Source organism: Echiichthys vipera (assembly GCF_963691815.1).
Source record: "Echiichthys vipera genome assembly, chromosome: 11".
NCBI classification, from domain to species: Eukaryota; Metazoa; Chordata; class Actinopteri; order Perciformes; family Trachinidae; genus Echiichthys; species Echiichthys vipera.
This window is the reverse complement of record NC_139836.1, coordinates 23,993,489-24,015,056: the sequence shown is the minus strand read 5'-3', so window position 1 is coordinate 24,015,056 and position 21,568 is coordinate 23,993,489. Positions and strand designations below refer to the sequence as shown.

General features: G+C 41.3%; 1 protein-coding gene across 1 annotated transcript in view; it reads right to left on the bottom strand.

The window, feature by feature from the left end:
- The window catches only part of ccdc88ab (coiled-coil domain containing 88Ab), a 64,792-nt gene that overhangs the window by 18,775 nt on the left and 24,449 nt on the right, over nt 1–21,568 (bottom strand). Inside the window, exons 4-17 of the mRNA XM_083923089.1 lie at nt 19,934–20,003; nt 13,104–13,162; nt 12,227–12,310; nt 11,475–11,615; nt 10,507–10,679; nt 5,901–5,982; nt 5,235–5,393; nt 4,824–4,970; nt 4,522–4,666; nt 3,713–3,891; nt 2,527–2,664; nt 1,237–1,420; nt 984–1,114; nt 55–348 (exon numbers count right to left, since the gene is read on the bottom strand). Of these exons, the coding sequence (XP_083779215.1) occupies nt 55–348; nt 984–1,114; nt 1,237–1,420; nt 2,527–2,664; nt 3,713–3,891; nt 4,522–4,666; nt 4,824–4,970; nt 5,235–5,393; nt 5,901–5,982; nt 10,507–10,679; nt 11,475–11,615; nt 12,227–12,310; nt 13,104–13,162; nt 19,934–20,003 (1,986 nt within the window). The remainder of the gene's footprint in view (nt 1–54; nt 349–983; nt 1,115–1,236; nt 1,421–2,526; nt 2,665–3,712; nt 3,892–4,521; nt 4,667–4,823; nt 4,971–5,234; nt 5,394–5,900; nt 5,983–10,506; nt 10,680–11,474; nt 11,616–12,226; nt 12,311–13,103; nt 13,163–19,933; nt 20,004–21,568) is intronic.

Below are 21,568 nucleotides of genomic sequence, written 5' to 3'. Positions count from 1 at the left end.
TTAGCTGTGTCTCACTGCTCCCTTGCCGAATGACTGGCAGTGCAGAAGTCTTACCTCTAATCTTTCCGTCTTTTTGGACGAGGCTTTAAGCAGTTCTAGGCTGCGCTTCATCTGACTCCGCTCGCTCTCCAGCTCTCTGTTCTCTGCTTCCAGCTGGGCGGCCTTAGCCCCCGCTGACCGGAGACTCTCAGCCGAGCGCCGAAGCTCCAGGTTCTCATGCTCCAGCTGCGAATTTTCCTTTTCCAGAGCCTCCAGCTGGAAGGCCATGTTCTTCAGAGTATCCAGCTTCTTCTTCAGACGACGGCCCTCTGCCTCTAGGTCAGTGTTCTCCTTCTCTAAAGACGAAACCTACACAAACACACACACAGAAGTGATGACTGGACGTGATGAGTTAAGTGTTTGTCTGATAACACCAAGCTGGTCCTGGTGGTGCTGTGTAATAGCAGCAATTTTACAGTCATACACAATTTTGAATTTTCACTATACAGTACAGGAGGAACATAATGAGTGAATGAGACAGAGAGACAAAAGACCACATATGTCAAAAACAGGAACCCAACTTGTAGAAGATTATTTTCTTTGCTGCAGGGAATGAGTTATTGATCTAAGTGAGATCATAGCCTACAGTGCATTAAAAAACCCTCAAATGTGCAAGATCTTAACTATGGATAGATTACACCTGACAGGGATGCTAATGCAAAGTGTCAATCCTAGCTGCACAGGCTGGTAATTATTGACATTCTGGGAAGCTATTTAAATTAAAGTTCAACTGTTAATAGTGGTTTACAAATGCACAAGAGCCAAATGCAAACATAAAGTTCTCATGTTAAAAGTATTAGCTACATTTATTTAAATTATCTGGAGAATAACTAACATTAAACAACAGATGTTAAACCATGTGGGCAATCTGACAATGACTGACGATACAGACACACTGACATCTCAAAACACGAACCAGGATAAAAAAACAAAATGCACCAAACCTTTTCACAGGTGATTCCAAGGCTGGCAACTCTCTTCTGTAGACTCTCATTTTCCCTTTCTAGCTTCTGCATCTGAATCTCCAACTCTTCCGCTCTCTCCCCTTTCTCCTTCACCACTTCAAGCTCCTTACCTGCATAAAAAAGAACAAACAACCAGAATATTGTTAAAAAACAAGGAGTTTGATGTATAGAAAAGGAAGCTCTCAAAATACTGAGTCCAATGAACTGCAAAAACTGTTAAACTGTTACTCACGTAGTTGTTTCCTTTCAAACTCCATCTTATTGAGTTTTGCGGTTGTCTCGCAGATGGACTCATGGAGAACGCGATTCTCTTTCTCCACATCCTTGACCCGGGCCTCAGCGCCAACCTGGCAACGCTGACGCAGAGATGACACCGTCTGGCTCAGGTGCTTGTTCTCCTGCTCCAGACCCTTCATCTGGAGAACAGACATCAGAGTGTTAATGACATCATGTTTAAAGTGAAAGTAAGTGAAAAACGTTTAAGATTCACATGTTTCAGAAGGCCCTCTGTGACTTTATTTAAAAGGATTTCTGTAATGACACCAGTTGTACGAGGAATTTTGTAATTTAGTTTAATAGGTAGAAAACTAAACTATCAGAAATCAGAATATAAATGTAAAAACACAAAACAGCCTATACAGGATCCTACAAAACAGTTAAATTGAATATTATGTAATTTGGAACGGCACTGCATTAATTACATCTCATTATGTTTACAACCAACAGGCTAACGTTGGCCCCATTAATCTGTGAGTGCAGTGTGTCGTGTTTTCTCTGCTCCATCAAAGCCGGATTTTACAAATCAGATAGTTAAACTAATCAAAGGTGTCAGATTTGGGTCTAACAGCTACAAAGTCCCTGCAGACACACAACGAGCGACTGCATCTGGGCCACAGAGTGCTGGAAATCGCTGTCGTCAATAAAACACAGTGGCAGTTCCACCTAATAGTTTTTCGAGCCAAATGCAAATCAATTGCACAAAGATTGCTCTCAAGAAAACTCTGCATAGAATTTACTAAATTACACTGCTTAGTCATTTTCTTGGAGCTTCCTGGAACGAGAATCAATGATGGTTTTGTAGAGAGAGCAGTGTGTATGACGCACAGTCTCAAAGCCCTGTTTGTCTGAAAGATTGTGGTGTATCCGACCATATCCTTGTCCGGTATATAGACTGCAGCGTTAACTATATTTTAAAGCATGCAAATGCTTGATGAGGTGTTAGTCGTTCTCTGAAAAGTCAAGTCTCTATAACAAATTAGATTGATTAGCCATCTTGAACACACCTATCCTAATCAGTCAATAATACACCTACATATGTTCTACTCGTGGCAAAAATGAAACATGAGTGAAGTAATTTTGGGAAAAACCTTCTCATTTTAAATCATTGTGTGTGTGTGTGTGTGTGTGTGTGTGTGTGTGTGTGTGTGTGTGTGTGTGTGTGTGTGTGTGTGTGTGTGTGTGTGTGTGTGTGTGTGTGTGTGTGTGTGTGTGTGTGTGTGTGTGTGTGTGTGTGTGTGTGTACCTGTCTTTCAGAGTTTTCTCTGAGTGTTTCCAGAGTTTTCTCCAGTAAAGCCTTCTCCTTCATCAGGTCAGTACTGAGTGACTCGGCGCTGCGGAGTGAATCTCTGTCTGTCGTCAGTTCATTCCCCAGCTGCTCCAACTGCAAACAACGATTGAATTAACATTTTAATAAGAGACTTTCTTGATTGTTTTGGTTGGTGTTCACAACAAACACTGATGGTGGCTCAGTAATGGCTCAATTCCCAGTCACCAAGAAGCCGGTGCAATTATTAGTCCATGATACGAAGACATAATACATCACCTCATTGTGTCACAACTGGAGCTGCATTCACTTTTTAATGTGTTTTGCTCTAGACCTCAAGAAATAAATTTCTCTCTCTGGATTTTCCCTTTGTGAGAGAAAATCACAATTCCATGGTTTTTATTCAGAGGGCACAGAGAGAGGCTTATGTTTCTGAAAATAGCTGAGAGACTTCTTAGCAAGGGGCGTTCGGGTGTCTAAGACTGGACAAGAAAAGGCAATGCAGGGCTGTCTGGATTTACAGCTTTGCCTTTATCCTCATATCCACCCCTCTCTTTATACTCTCTCCTTCTCTCTCTTTTTTATTTAGCACTGTTGCTGTGCGAAAAGGCCTGTAGCCAAGTGTTAGGGTGATGTATTATAGAGGAGTGATGGTCCAATATGCTAATCTTTGTGGTGACCCTGATAAGAGGAAGAAAAAATAAATCTGCAATTCCAACCAAGGCTGCAAAGTGAAATAAAAAATAACTAAGATGGCTAATTACAGTCAGATTTTTTTATTACTATATGAAAATGGGTTTAAGCCTACATTTGTATCATCTGCAATGAGTTTTGGTAGCATATTTTTAGGAAGAATATGGGAGATCATTGATGTAAATTAGAAAGAGGATTGGACCAAGAATAGAGCCCTGAGGTACCCCTCAAAGAATAGCACCGGAAGAAAGGTTTTGGATTGTGTCACACTGATCGGAGATTGTCTGTGATAGTGTTGAAACATTCATAGTTAACTGTTGGTTAAGTGTTTAAGAAATGATGAAAAGTTAGAAGAGTTTATCTGAGGGTGTCATTTTGCCATTGAGTCATCAGATATACATTAAAAAACAGGACAATACTTATACAACCTAACCCTTACCAAACCACAGAAAAAACACAGTCCATTGCTCACCTTCTGGCTCAGTCTCTGGTTTTCCTGGCTGACTTTGGCCAGTTTTGTCACAGTGTCCTGACTCGCTGCTCCTCTGAGTTCCTCCACAGTCTTCAGCAGAGTCTGGTTGTCTTTCTCCAGCTTCAACAGGCGACTCGAGGTCAGCTCATTCACCTCCTCGCCCAGAGACTTCTGAGGGGCTGAGTCAATGAGAGCATGAAAATGTGGATCTGACATTTATGATTAAAAAAACATTACTGACTACTGAATACTGTGTTAGTACTTACTAACTGTAAGAAATACTTTCTACATATTATACCCGTAAGACATACTAACAAATCAGTGAACATTTATTTTTTAGATTTTTGGTCCAAGTAATTACCTTAATAAATAAAAAGCCCCAAGGTCTAACTTCACAGGTCATAAAGCTTTTAATGTGCCATTTTAACAAACACACAACACAAAGACTTTATCCAGATCCCTGGCTAGTTAAACCTCTTAACAGCTTTTATAATCCAAACACAGATTATCCTCCAAGAGCCACTGAATATTAATTACAGGTATTAACCAAGTGGAAGTAAAACCCAGTGGAGGCTGGCAAATGCAGAAGGGTCTCGGGGAAGATGCCAGGGCAAAGAGCCAATGAGCAAAGCCTGATCTATTGGCCGTCTGAAGGCTTAAACCTGGTCAACTAAGGTGACTGTCAGCTTTAACCCCATTTCATATTCTTTGCTGTCCTTAACACTCCTCTTTGTTCTGTTTAACTTTCAGGCAACATGAGAAACTTTTGTTCTCTGGTTTTATAGAGAGTCTTGGCTCTATCTTCTTACCTTCCGCCAGGTCTGGCGTCTTGGATAGTTGCTCCAGCTCCCAGCCCAAGTGCAGGGACTCGTCCATGCTCTGTTTCTGGGCCATCTCAAGCACAAGGTTCTCCTCCAACAGCTCCTCCATACGCTTACGGTCCATGTCCCGCTCCTGAAGATGAGAGAGAGAGAGAAAGAAAAAGGAGAGAGAGAGAGAGATAGAGTGTTTTGAGATAAGCAAATGCTGAATACACAACTGCTCTACTGCTGAACCTGGCTCTTGTCCTGCTCTAACACTCATCACGCTTTCTATAAACCCATCATCTCACCATCTCCAGGTCATGGATCTTGGATTTGAGCTGCAGACTCTCTTTCTCCAGAAGGTGCAGTTTGTCGGAACGGGTCCGGGTAGCATCCAGCTGCTCCTCTAACATGTTCTTAGTCTCCATCATGACCTGATTGTCCTCCTTTAGCTCCTACAGAAACCACCACATCAACAAGTTAAACAACAACTTTTTTTGGAGATGAACTCTTAGAAAGCTTGCATTATTCCTTTTAATATTGATATTACTCAATATGGACAGTCGCTCGGGTCTCTGAAATTGGTCACACTTGTTTATGCTTCAAGCAATAGCCAGATCCTTAAATGTCAGTGACATGAAGCTAAGGTATCCCAGGGGGGTCCCTTAAACACTTTTCTTCTTGGCTTGAAGTTACGCTATCGGTGTGCAGGTGTGTACCTCTACTCTGGCTTTGTAAAACTCGATGTCGTGAAGTTTCTCCTTGTATCGGCTCAGCTCGCTCTCCAGTTTGTCGACTCGGATCGCTTTTTCTCTGAGTGCATCCAGCTCGTCACGGTAGGCGCGGGCTGACCGAGCGTCTGACAGCAACTGGTAGCTCTGCGGGAGTTGACAGCCAAATATTGAGCATGGATATGTGGACATGATAAGGAATCACATGAACAAAGATGTAAACAGACTACAGATAGCAACTGCAGATGTTTTTACAGGTCAGTGGACTCTAGTCTTATAGGACTAGTGAATAACAGTTTAAATCTTGTCTGTTGCATAAAGAGATAAAGAGCAGAACAAACTATTCACACAATCAATTAAGACATACACACACACACACAAACACACACACACACACGACGTCCTCCATGCTCTGAACTTATCCACCTTATTTACAGCATGGAGTTTGTTAGCCAGCCTGCTGCCTACTCCAAATCAAAGGCCATGTGAGGCTCTTGCTAGGCTAAAGATATCTCTAATAGCCTCTAATGAGCTCAGTCACTAGATAGCAGATTAAAGCCTAGCAGCGCTGCAGACACAATGTACTTAGAAAGAGGAGGGAGTAGCAGGTGATGGGTAGATGAAGTAATATGAATGTTTGTGTGTTCTGTGCACCTCTTGCTGAAGCCTCTTGAACTCCACTTCCATGTTCTCGAGCTCCTGCCTGGTGTCCAAAAGCTGCTCACTCTTCTCCTCTCTGAAAAAGAGTCGGGGAGGGAGATGAGGTAAACAAAGAGGTCAAAGGATGTAAGCTAGACAGAAGGACAGAAAACACGCCAGGAGGTGGAGAAAGATATAGATTTTTTCTGCAGCACAAAACAAACAGAAACAAGACAAGAAAAATATAATATTTTGTGTCCCTGCTCATGTGATTAAGATTAGGCCCAAGCTGTGCACTGAAAATCATGTGCCAGGTTTTGTGTTTTCAAGCGTGCGTGCATGTGTGAGTAACACTTGTAACAAGGACAATCCTTTAGGACTGTTTCCATTTCAAAGCTTGGAGCTAAGTCTTTTAAAGGTATTATTGACATATTTGCACAAAAATAGTTTTGCTTTTAACATAATGTGCCGGAAACAGCTCCCACATCTTAAGCTTACTCTCAGTATTTTAGTTTCAGTACGCTGATCATGTTTGGGGCAGTTTCAGTAAATTACTGATATTAATCATGAAAGTGTAAAGTTTTAGCATAATTTCAAACTGAGATACATACTCAGACTAAAGAGGGAACTAAAGGCTCAACTAAAAATATTTGAAAGCATTCCTACTTTACTATTTGGAGGCCACAGACTGTATTTTTCAAAATATGAGAGATTACTTTTAGTTTTTAGTTTTATTTTCATTCTCATTTTAGTTTTAAGTTTTTAAGATTTAGTATGGATGTTTCTTAATCAAAAACTAAAGTTAGCAGCATCCCATCAGGCATAATGGTCCTTTTTTGGCTAGTTAGAAAAATCAGCAACTCACATGTTTATTTCAAGACATGAAAAAACCCACTAAGCAATGTTCTTGTGTAAAAATAGCCTATTGTGCCTGGTGTGTTTGAGCTGTGATGGTCAGGACACAGCGTCTTTCCTGTGTCCTGCCTCAAATTTCGCTACTAATACACAGCCTCCTTTTGTTGGACATAACACACAATGACAAACGGAGAGAGCAGATTAAAACAACTGAAGAAAAGATACAGGGGCAAACATATGCAAATCTGCCCCTGAGGCTCCAACCCCTCATCCTTCTTTATTCAGGAGAGACTTCTACATCAGATATGAGCAGAGAAGGAGAGAAGGTGGTTTTACACCTGGGTGTGCAAGTGGTGGAAACCACAGAATTAAATATGTCATTCTTTCATCCTCAACAGTAGGGTCTTGCTATCTGCTATCTAACACTCTCCTGCATCCATTTGTTTAAGTGACAGTGAAATAGGGCAGCCTGACATTTGCTGTCTGTGCGTGTTTGTGCATATTCTGAAGGCTCCTGTCACACTGCTCTGAAGGCAAACGACTGCATTACTAAGATGTTGTTCTGGGAGTGTGTGTGTGTGTGTGTGTGTGTGCATGTGCGCGTGTGTGTGTGTGTGTGTGTGTGTGTGTGTGTGTGTGTGTGTGTGTGTGTGTGTGTGTGTGTGTGTGTGTGTGTGTGTGTGTGTGTGTGTGTGTGCATGAAACCGCTCCACTGAACATCTGATGGCCTATTTAATTACAGCCCTCTGGAGACTCTCGTTCCTCCCACAGCTAACACTATTTTGGAAGTTGGAGTCGATGTGCAGGCGGGACGTTCCTTTACCCTTCTCTGTTTTTGTTTCATCAGTTAACCCCCTCCAACTCCTGCAGCCCCTCCCAGTCCACCCCGCAACTCCCCTTTGCCAAATCACAAACACCTGTCAACTCTAGCATGGCAGATTAGCCTGGGCTCATATTATGGATGCAGCTGGCTCTGTTGCTTATGTTAATGGTTTAACACGTGCTGCATCTGCGCAAGCACAGACACAAACACTTGTATGCACTGCTATGTTCGAATAGCTAAGAAACAAAGGCAACCTTTATTCCTAGTCTGCTACAAGTCTAACTGGTATTCTCCTTATCCTAATCTTAATATTTTTCTAACCCTAAATCTTGTCCTAACGTTTCTGGGAACCAACAAAAAGTATTTTTAAAAAACGTGTACATAAACATCAAGGAAGTTACAAACAATAAATGCTGTTGTAAGCTATTGAATACCACCCCAAAAGTAAACATATTACCATCACCTGGAAGCGGCTCGCAATGTTCTACACAATATACCACACACGTACACATGTGCAGTGCATGTAAACAAAGCTTTGGTGATAAACATTACCAAACATTTCCTCTGGAATATTTTGTAATGTTTCGTAACAATGGCTGTATGTCAGTGACCAGTGGGATGTGCCAATACTTCTCAGTAAAGAAAAAAAATCATAAGCAGTTAATGATCTACTGTCAATCAAAGCTGTATTCGCTGGTTGACCACAAACTCTTTACATTAGTAACAGTAAAAATGGGTGAAGATTTGCCTACAATAGTTTTTAAAAATAGGTTTCAGTTTTCATTAATGAGTCAGATTGCTGTTTTGTAATAAATTCTGTCATATTTCAAATATAAACAACTCCACTTATTTATGCATTTTCTATCTGGATTTTCGAAGTCAGTCTAAATTGTACATTTACACTCAGCTGCTGATTTCTAGATACTCTACGCTAAACTAGTACAGTCCTGCTATAAATCCTACCTTCATGATACTGAAATATCCCTGACTGTGCTGAAACAAACCTAATATCTATATTTAAGCTTATAGGAGACTTTTGGGAGACAGGAGAATGAAAGTAAACTAAAATTGTTTATAAAAAGGAACTGGGTAGAGACTCAGTGAGAAATAGCAGCTCTAAATATGACTCTAAATGTGTTTCTTAGTTATAAACGTATCTGAGCTTTAACCGTAGGAAGAAAAGCAGCCCCCAGACACAGTAGCTTTAACAGCAACATTAAACAAACAGACCACTGTGGGAACACTGAACCATACCCCCGGCTCTGACCTGGTCTCCACAGAAACACGCAAGACCACACAGTAGACACACACATCTACATTTGTATGCAGAGACAATATCTGTGCGTGTGCATGCGCTCAGACACAACAAACACTTCTCCTCTGCCTTTGGAGAAGAAACTGCAACCATGTGACCAGACTCCATCAGCTCGGACTGACTTAAAGCCCTTTTTGTCCCCTGTGTGGCCCATCAAAGTAACAAGTAAACAATACCATAGCAACAAACAAACAAATAACTCATTGGCCTGTCGGCCGTTGTTCTGCAGCCCTAATAGGTCTACTGAAGAAATCGTCATAATGTAGGTCAAGGAAGTATAAGGGAGATGTCTACAATGATGAATGTCAGTCCCTTTCAGCATGAGAACCACAATGAATGAGTTTAGAGATGCTTTTCTCTCTGGGTGACCTGCACTCCATTCTGAGTTACACAATCATTGAGGAGCCATAATTCTTATTTGTCTAATAGACAATGGCAATTGCGAGGGCTAAATGCAAAGAAGACAGGGGGGAGATCCTGTCTGTAAATCAGATCCACTCAGGCATGCAAATGATACCCTAGAAGTAGGAACTGCATGTTATCCGACGTGAAATCACTGTGAGTGATGTATCTGTGGGGATTTAATCTTGAAAACATTGTAAACATGAGGGATAGACTGTGAAGTACCCAACACCTATTAAACCTTCTTACAACAGTTTCTGTTAAAGCACTATCACTATCAACACAAGGAGCCAGCCAGTCTGTTAGATTAGATGTTTGTGCAACATTTAAATACTTCCCCTCATCAGAAAAGTGCTCCCTTTCTTCTGGTCTGTGTTGACCATTAACCTTTTGTCTGGCATGGGATTATGGCACTTTAAAAAGGAAGCTCTATTATTCATAGGCAGAATTTAAAAGGCCTCACCAAGGTTTGTGAGAGCGGGTTGACACGTGTGCGTGTGTGTGGTGCAGTATGACATCACTACAGTCTATTACTCATGTGAGTAATAGAGATGTAATGTCGGGAGGAAATGGATTGCTGGTCTCCATGGCTCTTCCTCTTTGCATTGTCACTGTTGGCTTGAATGCAGTAATTAAAACTCTCAATAACAACTAAGAGCATTCACTCATCGTGAGCTCCCCTCAGGACCCTGATGGGGACAAGCATTCTGTTTAAATTGTTGCCTTTCTATAACCTTGAACTTTGATACCTTCCTGATTTGTTGTGTTTTAATTATGTTTAATTAAAAAAGATTTAACCAATCAAGTCTACAAACTACAAAAAACTCCACCCAATGAAATAACTATGCCAAAACAGACGCCCCTGTGGCTTGAAGGTTAACAGCAATGTCCCTAGTTTAAAATCCACCAGGGAACTTAAAATAATAAATAAATAAAAAGTTTAAAGACAACTAAGTCAAAACCATTGGGTCCATACACTTTCAAATAATGATCTGGGACTTTGAGTTCCTGAAACAGATGACAGTAAAATAAGCAAAAATAGGAACTAGAGTAGCAAACAGGGTTCAGGTCAACAGTTTACGGACTAGTTCCAGCAACCTTTTTGTTTGTATTTCTTGAGCCTGTCTATGTCTAATTTCAGAGGTATAGTTCCTGTTTTTCTGCATTATGTCCTCTTTGCCCAAGTTCAGTATTTTTGTAACTAGCTGATAAGTGATAGCACTCACAGTTCCTGTCGAAGGCGTCTGATCTTGGCCTTGGCATCAGCCAACTCAACAGAGAGGTGCTGTCGGCTTTCGGTCCTCCTCATGCTGGGGGAGTCACCGGGGGACAGAGTCGGACAGGGAGTCAGTGGAGACAGCTGCACACAGTCTCTCTCCTGGGTTAACTCCACTATAGTCTGCATGGAAAGAGGAAAAAACAATGGACAGTTAGTGTAGATGAGTACTAGAGCCCATTAATAGAACTCAGTCTGTGTCAGTTCACATTTGACTCCTCAAAGCTGGACTGACAGAAAAAAATGCACTTTTGAATCTCTTTTTAGGGGAACCTGTACAAAAATAACCAGTGTTTCTATGTCCTGTTATAGGAAAGTTAGAAGTAGGATTCAACGATCATGCTAGCATGGACTAGAGGAGGAGAGTAGATTCATGGATTCACCCAAAGCAACTCCACCACCCAAAACTAGAACACAGGCAAAAGGGCAAAAAGTACATCCACAGTCCCACACACAGCCTATTTTGATCTACTGCCTGTGACAGGAAATGGGCTTTTAATTGAGAGCGGCTGGACTTCACAGTGATAATCTGGAGGCTATTAGAACCCCTGATACACACACACACAAAGATTGGCTATATCAGTTGTGGGCATCTGCTCCCTATGGGTTGGAAACTAATTTAATGACGCATACACTCGAAGTAAAAAACACACACACACACACACACACACACACACACACCCTCCATCCATGAGACAGTTAACAGTTTCAACCCTTCCTTCCTGAGGCTGCTCTCTTGTGGTAACGGCAAAAAAGGGAAAAGTTTCCACATCACCCAGACTAGTGGCCCATAATTTAGAAATAAATAAAACACACAAAATGTACCACAATTTCCTAGTTTCCTGCCTTGTCTATTGTACTTGTTCATTGCTGTTTGGCTTATGTTGCACAACACGCACTTTATATAAATGATATTACCTCCAGCTGTGTGTCTCTCTCATCCACCAGGCGCTTGAGGTGGAAAGCCAGGTTTCGGGAAAGGTTGTCCAGGTCCTCAGAAGGCATTTCTCCACTTTCCAACCACTGCATGTCCACTACATTCTCCTGATTATGAGTCACCTAAAATCGCCAACATTATATCATCAATTCAATGAAATTCAATTTAATTTATAGTGCCAAATCAGAACAAAAGTTATCTCAAGACACTTTACATACAGACTAGGACAAGATCACACTCTATGGGCGCACTCACACTGCCTATTCGTACCGTGCGAAGGCGCGATTCACGGCTAAAGTCTAGTTGGTTTGACCCGTGCGAGTACAACTGTACCGCGCCCAGGTACGGCACGCTTGCCGGCCGTGGCCCGTTTGGGAGAGGTGGGCTTTCGTAAAGCATGGATACACGTGTACGAGCATGCGCACGTGTACAAGCACGAGCGTGAGCACAAGCGTGAGCACTGAAAGCGGTCCTGATGTCTATTTATGCGTCTGTTCCCCGCAACAAAGATGCCGCCGAATGATTTGCAGTGTTCTGATGTGGAGGAGGAGTGTTTACTGCAGATTTGGTCAGATGAAATGTTCAAAAAACAGTCAGACAAAACTAATCTTCGAGGGGTGATGATGTATAACCAAGGGAGGGAGGGGGAACAAGTACCCTAAAGCACGGGGCACGGTACAAATGGACAGTGTGAGTACGCCCTATGACTTTATTTATGATGGAAGATAAATACCTCTTGGATGTGGGATGCTATGGCAGCTTTGGTGTCAAAGTCCAGAGTCTGGATACACTCAATGTACTCTTCCTTCTTCTCGCACTGTAAACAGAGGTAAGAGGGATGGAGAGAGTGAAACAAATGTTTTCAGACGTCAGAGAGTTAGGTGGCTTAGGGGGTCAACTGGAGGTTAGTAGAGCAACATTTCGGACACAAGGCAGAATCTGATCTGATATACATGTTTCCAGGAAGCAAGGAAAGTAGTCTAGTCTTCAAACGCAACTTTATCTTCTGGACCAAACAGAGATCATTTGCCTCTCTTGTTGGCAGAAGAGGAGATTAGAACTGCAGATGAAAGCTCTTTTTTTTATTGTGTGCTAATTCTTACTCAGCATCAGGTACTGCTGTGCTTAATGCAAGCTTGACGTAGACAGCATATTAAGTCACAGTTACTCACATAAATGCAACTGTAGTGTACTTTTGCTAAAACAATAGAGCTGGTGAAAGGTTGATGCCTGCATGTGTGTTTGAAATGCAGTGGGTAAGAACTGAATGGGGCTTTGTCATGAGACAGGAAAGGTCTGCTACCCCATTTATTACAAAGCATTAGCTGTACAAAAGAGTTGGAGTTCATTCATTTTATCAAAGGGAGAAAATAGCTGTAATCAAGGGAGGCTGAACCAAACAGGGACTGGCTTTGGTATTAAATTGCTACAAGATGACTAAAAAGCTCAGTTGAAGATCCCATTTCCACATTCTTTATAGTATTGATATTCTGACTCATGTATCGCAGACACAAAATGTCTCAAAAGTTTTATAGCTGTCTCTTTTGAACTTGCTCGGTTTCTGCTCCATGAAACATGAATGACATACATGTATGTGACTGTGCTCTTACCTGGACAGCACATCCTAGTAACAGCAGCAACAGTTTTTTCATCTCATCCAGACCTTGCTCTAAAGAAAAAAGAACATAAAGATTAGAGAGGTGAGATTACAGTAAAATACTCATAAAGTAGGTCTGCATGAGACACCAAACAAAATGGCCGTCAACAACCAAACACCAAACACTTTGCAACCACTATTGTTTCTGTTTTGTCTTGTTTAATGTTCGGTTTTATTAGCTTCTGTGGTTTAAGGAGTAACAACACACAGAGGTTAATGAATAAATTCTATTGATAGATGTTTTATTCATGGCAGTAGAAACATTTGCCTCAAGCACTCCACTGCAAAATGAGAGATCTGGTGATTGATGGAGGGTGATAACTAACAGGACTATGTGCTCGAGACCCACTATCTATCGGACGTTCACTGTCCTTGAGCTGCGAGTAACCTGAATAAGTCACATGCTGCTGGAGGATGTGCATGGAAACTATTTCTATTAATATTAAATTAATTTGTAAACATGTGTGTTGTAGTAGAACATCTTCATTTTTTCCAATTAGAGTTATGAAATGATCTGCGTTATATCAGGTGACTCCTATGATGTGGTCTTACTCATCTGCCTGTTCTTGCGAAAATGTATTATCACGTCAAAAACACTAGTCTAAACTAACCTTGGAAAAATCGTCCATTTATCCTACATTTACTTGGGCTTACCAATGAAATACATTCTTAGGTTGTTACACTTTCCCCCTAATAAAACCCCTACTCTAGTAAGAGTGCCGCAGTGTTTTCCACAGTGTCGAGAGCTGGCAGGATGAACTTCCAGTTCTCTTCCACAAGTCAGGACATATTGTCAGAAAGGGCTGAGACCCACAAACAGCTGCTAGCATACTCAGACCTGACTCATCTGTGTGACTGAATTGTAAACCAGGTGTCTGTTACACTTACTAAGTGGTATGGTATAAGTTGTGTGCCAAAGCTTGGATTGTGTGTTTTCCTTATTTGGAGCAGCGCATGTAAGTGTGCGATAAGCTCACTCATCGTGTGGCCCAGGGGGCAGTGAGGGCTTACACGGTCCGGCTCTAATAATAATAATAAATCCAGGTTAGTGACAGCATGTTTTCTGTGTAGGGTGGTCTGTTTGCCTTTTAGTGTAATGGGCCAATTAGCACAGCAGGAACAGCTAAACAGGCATACAGGAAGACGAGTTTGATTAATGACTTCTTTGTGGGACTCTTCGAATTATTCAAATGAATAAAACTACTTCTCAAAAAAAATATTGCAAATGCTGGAGAAAGGCAACAGACTGTCTGCGTAACAACAATTTAGAGAGCGGCAGACGACCAAGCTGTTCCTTTGGGAACGCTCAGTATGCCAAAACCGTGGATGTACCCATCAATTTTACAGAACCCTCCTGACAACCTGATCAATCGCCTTTCTCTCGTTCCTCTTGAATCAATAGAGGCACACAAATCAATGTGTTATTGAGCGATCAAAACCTTCATGTGGTCATGCTGTGGTAGGTTCAATCATCATCTTTTAACTGTGAGATCACTATTTAAGTCATTATACTCAATTATTACTTGATCATAGGCCCAAGACAGGAGTTTAAAGGACAAACCAATAACGGATAAGGGATAGAAACCTGCTGCACTGCTCTCTGGACAGAAACTCTGTACTGTTGGCCACGGCCCAATCCCTGATGTCACAGCAGGTTATTTTGCCTTACACGTGGTGGAAAACTGAGGTTATGCAGAAGCATTTTTCCTCTGTGTGTGATTTCACTGTTGATATACTGATATTAACTCTAATGCCAATGTTTGGACATTTCAATCATGATATGGAAATTCAGCTGTAATTATATTTGTTCTGTACTGCAGCCTAGAAAATATGGTGAATTTTGTTTTTCTAGGCCTCAGGGAAAAAAAACTTTCCAACTGTTGGGTAGAACATCTTTGTTCAAAAGGTCTAGATGAGTGCTGTAATGCAGCATGTACGGGTAAAGGCATCAGGATACTCCAACAGAAGTGTTTGTCAAATGGTCAAACAGCATCTGAAACTCTCTTCCCTTAGACCTCTGGGACATTGGGGCTGTGTCTGGCAATTTCTGTAACTTTCCAAAGCAGACAATCCGACAATGACTAACTAACACCCTCATCTTTTGTATGAACAACCAAGTGTAACACTATGAATGGCTGAATATAAAACCATTATCCCCATTTAAAAAATGATCGTATCTCACTCCTCTCTATGATGGATTTTTACCATACATCTGATGTCTGACCACTGTGGAAGGCAAATGTTTATAGTTTTATCCAGCAACCGCGCTCAAATTAGTTCTCTTCAAGCATACCTGCACATTAAGGATGTCCCGATCCTGCAACAGCCAAAACGAACTTTATTAAGTAACTACATCTGCAGAGGACTGATTTTACCCAGCAGCACCCAGACATAAATGATCAAGAGGATGTCACTCTTTTGTGCATAGTCAATACTAGACAATTCTTAGTTATGTACTGTATAAGAATGATATGAGAAGCAATATTAAGCATATAGAGAGAATAGGAGCAAATTTGGGCCTAGAAGGGCGACAGTAGATAAAAAAAAAACTTCATTCTCACAGCCTGAGGGCTATATAGTACACTATTATAGCCATAGGAACCTGTTCTATTCAGGGAAGGGATTTAGCTCAGCAAATCGACTCAAGCAACGCAGAAAGGATAAGGACCCTCATACGATAAATAATTCATACATCCAGGGTGGGGGAGCAAGAGGGAGAAATGGTAACAGGGTGAGATAAAAGGAAAAGAGACAAAAGAGGAGAAGCAACACAAACACATGGGATATAGAAATAGAGAAAGCAGAGAGAGAGAAAGAGAGCAGCGGGAAGGCAAAGTGGCAAGGTTGAAAATAGAAAAGAGAAATCTCCCTCCAGCAGCAACAGCAGCAGCAAGGAGGCTTCAAGGAGGCCCTACCATCTCTCTACTAGCCGCATCTTTTCTCCCTCCCTTCTTACACACTCACTTCATCATACATATATTGTCTGTAACATGCATCCACCCGCCCTTCCTTCCTTCCTTCCTTCATCATTGTTACAAGTCATCTGCACCTCCCAAGTGTTTGCATTCACTCATCTAGGCTTCCCTTTTCACCGCGTGTCCTTCCTCCCTGCTTTATCATCCTATCAGGAAACAAGAGGTCATACGGACAGTGACTAACCCTTCTTGCTGCAGTGCCATTGTTAATCTGTGAGCGAGGATGTGAGTGAATAGGAAGAAAAATAAATGCGTGGCTGATGTGCAATAGATTGCTACAAGCCTCTCTTCTGCCATGATGAATAGAGTCATTCAGGGCCCGATGACTTGCACATCAGTGGTGAAACAATCAAGCTTGGTACAAGCAATCTGATATTGCTTTGACAGCATGCCAGCTTATATTCAGACCATCTCACTGTAGCAGAGGAGAGAGTTGGCTGAACCTTATTTTCAGATTATTGCAGCCCGGAGCTGAGGTCAATGTCATGAGCAACAGTGCACGCTACACTGTCTGTTACACAAGGAGCACTGGACCGGCTAAAGATGATCATAAGAAAAGAAAATGATGAAGCACATATCGGTCAAATTGGCACCTTCTCTTGTTTATCTCCATTGTTTTAGTCCCATAACTTTCAAAGTCAACATAGCACTTAAGGCCGACAATTGTGTCTATTCTATTTTTCTTATGCAGACACTAGACACCACAACACTGTATAAACACATCAAACCTACACACATGGACCACTGTTCAGTTGAGAAATAAGTCAGGACTGCTGTTTTTCGGCTTAAAAAGCTACTGCTTCACACGCACACACACACACACACACACACACATACGCACACACACACCCCTCAGTTAATGCTTTCTGTCAGCTGTCAACAGTTGTCTTTCCTGTTGCTTCTAATGTTAAAAGTAGTTCTGTTCATTTAGGTCATTTCATTTATGTTTTCATTTGTTATTCATACAATGTATTTATATTTATAGCAGATAAACAAAAATCTAGACTGCATCTGCGATTTGTATAAGGCAAACTGCCAACTGTGTAAATGTTTTCCTTCAGTAGGGTTATTGGAGAGAGGATATAATGCTTTTGTAGTCAATCACTGTTGAAAACTGAATTTATGCAACAATGATAACGCAAATAAATAACCGCAAAGAACTTGAGTGAGGCAGCTACAGACCAGCAAACACATGAGAGAGAGCAAAGCAGATAGTCACAAACACATTTTGAGGGGAAAGGCTTAAGTTTTCAGAAGATCGGAGCAGAAACAGACAGACTAAATAAACAGGGTTGTGTGCGTGTGTGCCACTGTGCATGTATATATGAGGCAGTGAGGTAAATCACAGCCTGGGGGGTGTACTACAGTGCGTTCCCACTGTTCACAGTTTTAAAGACGGCCCCCTCCCCCATCCACCAACTAAACATACATGTGCACGCACTCACACACACGCAGAGTTGTCCCCTGCCCCCCAATGAGAGCATAATAAAAGCCACATGGCCAATGACTTTCAGCTGGCAGCGGCTGAGCCAGAGAGCCAGACTCCACAGCCACCGCTGGTCTGACGGACTGACTGACTGATTATCTGACAAACCAGAGGGTAAAGGGCAAAAAGAAACCTTGAGGAATGCCGTCTAATGCTTTCTGCCTGCTCTCGTCCACTTGCCCTGAGCTGCCTTCCACTCCTGTCTTCGTTGAGTCCACTTTAGTATTCATTTAATATTCACTTCAGACAAGTACAAGGCTGTTGTGTAAGGCTGTAGGGCTGGACTACTTTCAGAAATTTACTGCTGTGAAATTCAAACAGTAGACGTTTTAGGAGTTCTGTTCATAAAATAATCCCTTTTGGCTTCACAATGACTAGACTTGGTTATAATGTCAAGCAGCACTGAGTTAAGAGTTATTGGGATGCTGCCGATGGTTGTTATGAACAAATACTTAGAATTACTGTTTTAAAAAAGTTTGTACTGTTGATGTTGCAAGGAAGTGGTATAAGTGGATTTTTTTTTTTACCTCCAAAGGTAAATCAAGAACCAAGTTATCCCTGCATGAAACAGGCTGCAGTGAGTGCTCTGTTTTGTTTCTGTTATGGTTAGTTTATTTACCCTTCATGCCCGTGGGGCGTATGGAAATTAAAAGGTTACTGTGACCATTGAAAAGTGATGAAAACCCTCAAATTGCAGAAATGATTGTGGTGAAAGTGTGACAAAGGCAGCTGAGGGAGGACAGGGATTTAAAAGCCATTTTGTCTGCTTTAAAAAAAAAAAAAAAAGGTACAGATATCCTTCAACAGGCTCTGTCGGCCGAACCTGGAAACAATTGTCTCTGAGGAGCTGATGATTTCATGAGAAGAGACAAAGGCTATCAAACTGTGTGCAGACAAGCTTTTCCAAAACAAAAGCAACATATGCAATGCCCTTGTAGTTGTTTTGCAGTGGGGGCTATTGTGCAAATCGTTGATCCACACAGACAGAGAGTTCTCCTTTCATCCTTTCATCCATACCATCCCTTTATTTCCATAACCGGCACACCGTAATCTTAAAGGATGGACTGTTACTAGTTATTTTATCACCTCAGTGGCTTCATCAAGGTCACATTGGGAAATCAAGTAGGGTTCGGGGCTACAGGGGTCAAGCCGCTCAGATAGATCAAATGGCTGAGTTCATAGGTCGAAGCTTTGCTGCAGAACGGTTAAATACATTTAACACTTCAGGTGAAGTATACAGATGTGACCTGCCTTCTTTTATCCTTTTTCCTAGATCTCCATTAAGCCATGGCAAAGAATTTTTACTCTGTGGTTCACATTTAACTGTTCTTGTAAAAGGACATGTTGATGCTATTATGTGCTATTAACAGTGTTTTATAGCCAGGCTCAACATCGTCACTGGATAGCAAATTGAAGCAATCAATTTGACTAATGCTAGGTGGCATAATTCTGCCAACTCTTAGCAATTACATTGAAATACTGCTTTTTCCTGTTTTGTTCCCCAAATGTATCGTATAGTCACCCATGAGAAATATCTCCTTTTAATCCCATTATTTGAGAGCTGTATGAAAGTATTTATTAAATGTGCTGTCAGAAGACGGTGGTTTTAAGTAATTTGGTTGATTCCACTGTATGAGACTTGCACTTAAATGTTCTCTAAATCTGCCATCCCTCTTTTCCTTTCTGAACAAATTGCAGCAAGCGCTGTTAAAGGAATCTATCTTTAAATGTTCCGAATGTGTCTTCTAATAAACAATACTTTTAACATTAAAGTGACCACACAGTGTCCCAAAGCATTTTTGCATCAATAACAGTTTTCAAAAGTTTCATTAGCCTTTTGAAGTGTTATATAGTGTAAATGAGTCCTTGAAACCAACCAACCATGAATCTGGCATTGTAATTTCCCATCACCGCAACAATACATCAGCATTGTTCAATTTGTTCTGTTAAGTCCCTTTTAATTCTGCCATCCAGTCCAATTGTTAAAGCTGTGGGTTATGAATGACGGTCAAATGGGCAGCTCATTATCGAGCATATGGAGAAACAAAGAAAAGAAAAATGAAATCTACAGTCAGGGAGAAAGTCACAGTCACTTGAAACATCAAAAGGAATGTATAATTAGAAAGTGGTCTACTGTTGCTTTCTAATTAGGTGAGAAAAGCACTGCAAAATTGCATGTGTCCTCCTTGTGAACTGTATATGCGTTTGCTGCTCATGCGGTTCGACTAGGGGAATGTCTTGAAGCAGATAGGAACACTTGTTGTACAATACACTGTGTCTGTACAATAATGTGGTTGTATTGATCAGTACATTGACACTTACCAGACAGAGGGTTTCGGCCCAACACCAGCACGTTTGGTAAAGGCATCATCACCAGCTGCTGCAGAGTCTCCTGTTACACAAATACATAAAAAAGAAAGTCAGGAAGAGAGATCACTATTTTGCATTTCAAAAGAATTATGTATATGAACATCTTACAGTGCCCAAATAACTTGATTTAATTATTCAAATTAGTTTTTGGGTGTTGGACTGTGTCACTAGGAGTGTGCTGAAACAACATGTCAATGAAAGATTCAACCACTAATGAAATAACTTTATTGTCTTAATGTTACTCCAAATATGAGCTTGCTATAAGATGAGCCAAGGGTGCAACATTTCTAGTTTACGTCCCCATTTGAGATAACGCGGCACTTCAGTGAGAATATAAACCCTAGAACATGGATCCTTGGGGGTCTGAGTATGACATGAAGGAGGTATATGACTGTAATATCATATCCAATCACACATATCCATCCGCGCGCGTGTGTGTGTGTGTGTGTGTGTGTGTGTGTGTGTGTGTGTGTGTGTGTGTGTGTGTGTGTGTGTGTGTGTGTGTGTGTGTGTGTGTGTGTGTGTGTGTGTGTGTGTGTGTGTGTGTGTGTGTGTGTGTGTGTGTGTGTGTGTGTGTGTGTGTGTGTGTGTGTGTGTGTGTGTGTGTGTGTGAGATAACTCAAGTGACAGTGGTATTTATGTGGGTTAAATTGCTGGTGTGGGTTTTGCCGCAGGGCCCCCCCTCCATTCACATGTCAATCATGGAAACCAAAATGAAAGCATAAGCTGCAGTTTACAGCGCTCATGCAGACACATGCAATGATATGTAGATACTCACATATACAGGCCCACAGCGGGTAAATAGTATATTAGTGTTGATGTTTTGGTTCATCTCCAATCATCAAATCGCGGGCACTGCAATAGTGCACAAACAAGCTACGTGCAACAACAAATTACTTTCATTCATGTCTTTACATAATTATATTACCTAATATTTTCCCTCACTGACATGAAGCACAGTGCATTTACTTAAATAGGATGACTGTTTGGTATGATGGTGCATTATAAAATCCTACATGGAGGCTATGACTCATCGACAGCCTGCCAAACTATTTTTGCAGTCCTAACCTTTACAGCAGTATAAACCAACTCCAAACCACGGTTGTGTTGGAAGGAAAGGCTGGTTTCTTCAAGCAGAAAGGACATGAAGGTCAGCCAACTTGAATATTTCATGTCCACCTGATGGCAGAGTATAGTTTGAGCTCATCTGACCCGCCAGCTTGACTATTCTATGCAGGTTACTGCTGATGTCATGACAAAGAGGCTTATGTAAGTAAGGGGTTCCCGGCCGTAACCATCTGCCCTATACATATTGCATTACCTCATCGTGGAGGTAAAGGGGGGCATGAGATCTGACTCATCTGGTGGTTTTGATTGGTTAAAAATAGAGACACATCTGTGATTATTTTGTTTCTCACTAATCTGTAGGAAGATGTGGAGCTGTTCTTGAGAAGCAACACCTCACCTTAAATGAATAAATGTAGGATGGAGAGCCCCTAAAATGATAATTACAACCATATGGTAAATATTACCATGTTCACTACATCATGAAAACGTTTGAACATGTTTTCTAAGCACATATGTTTC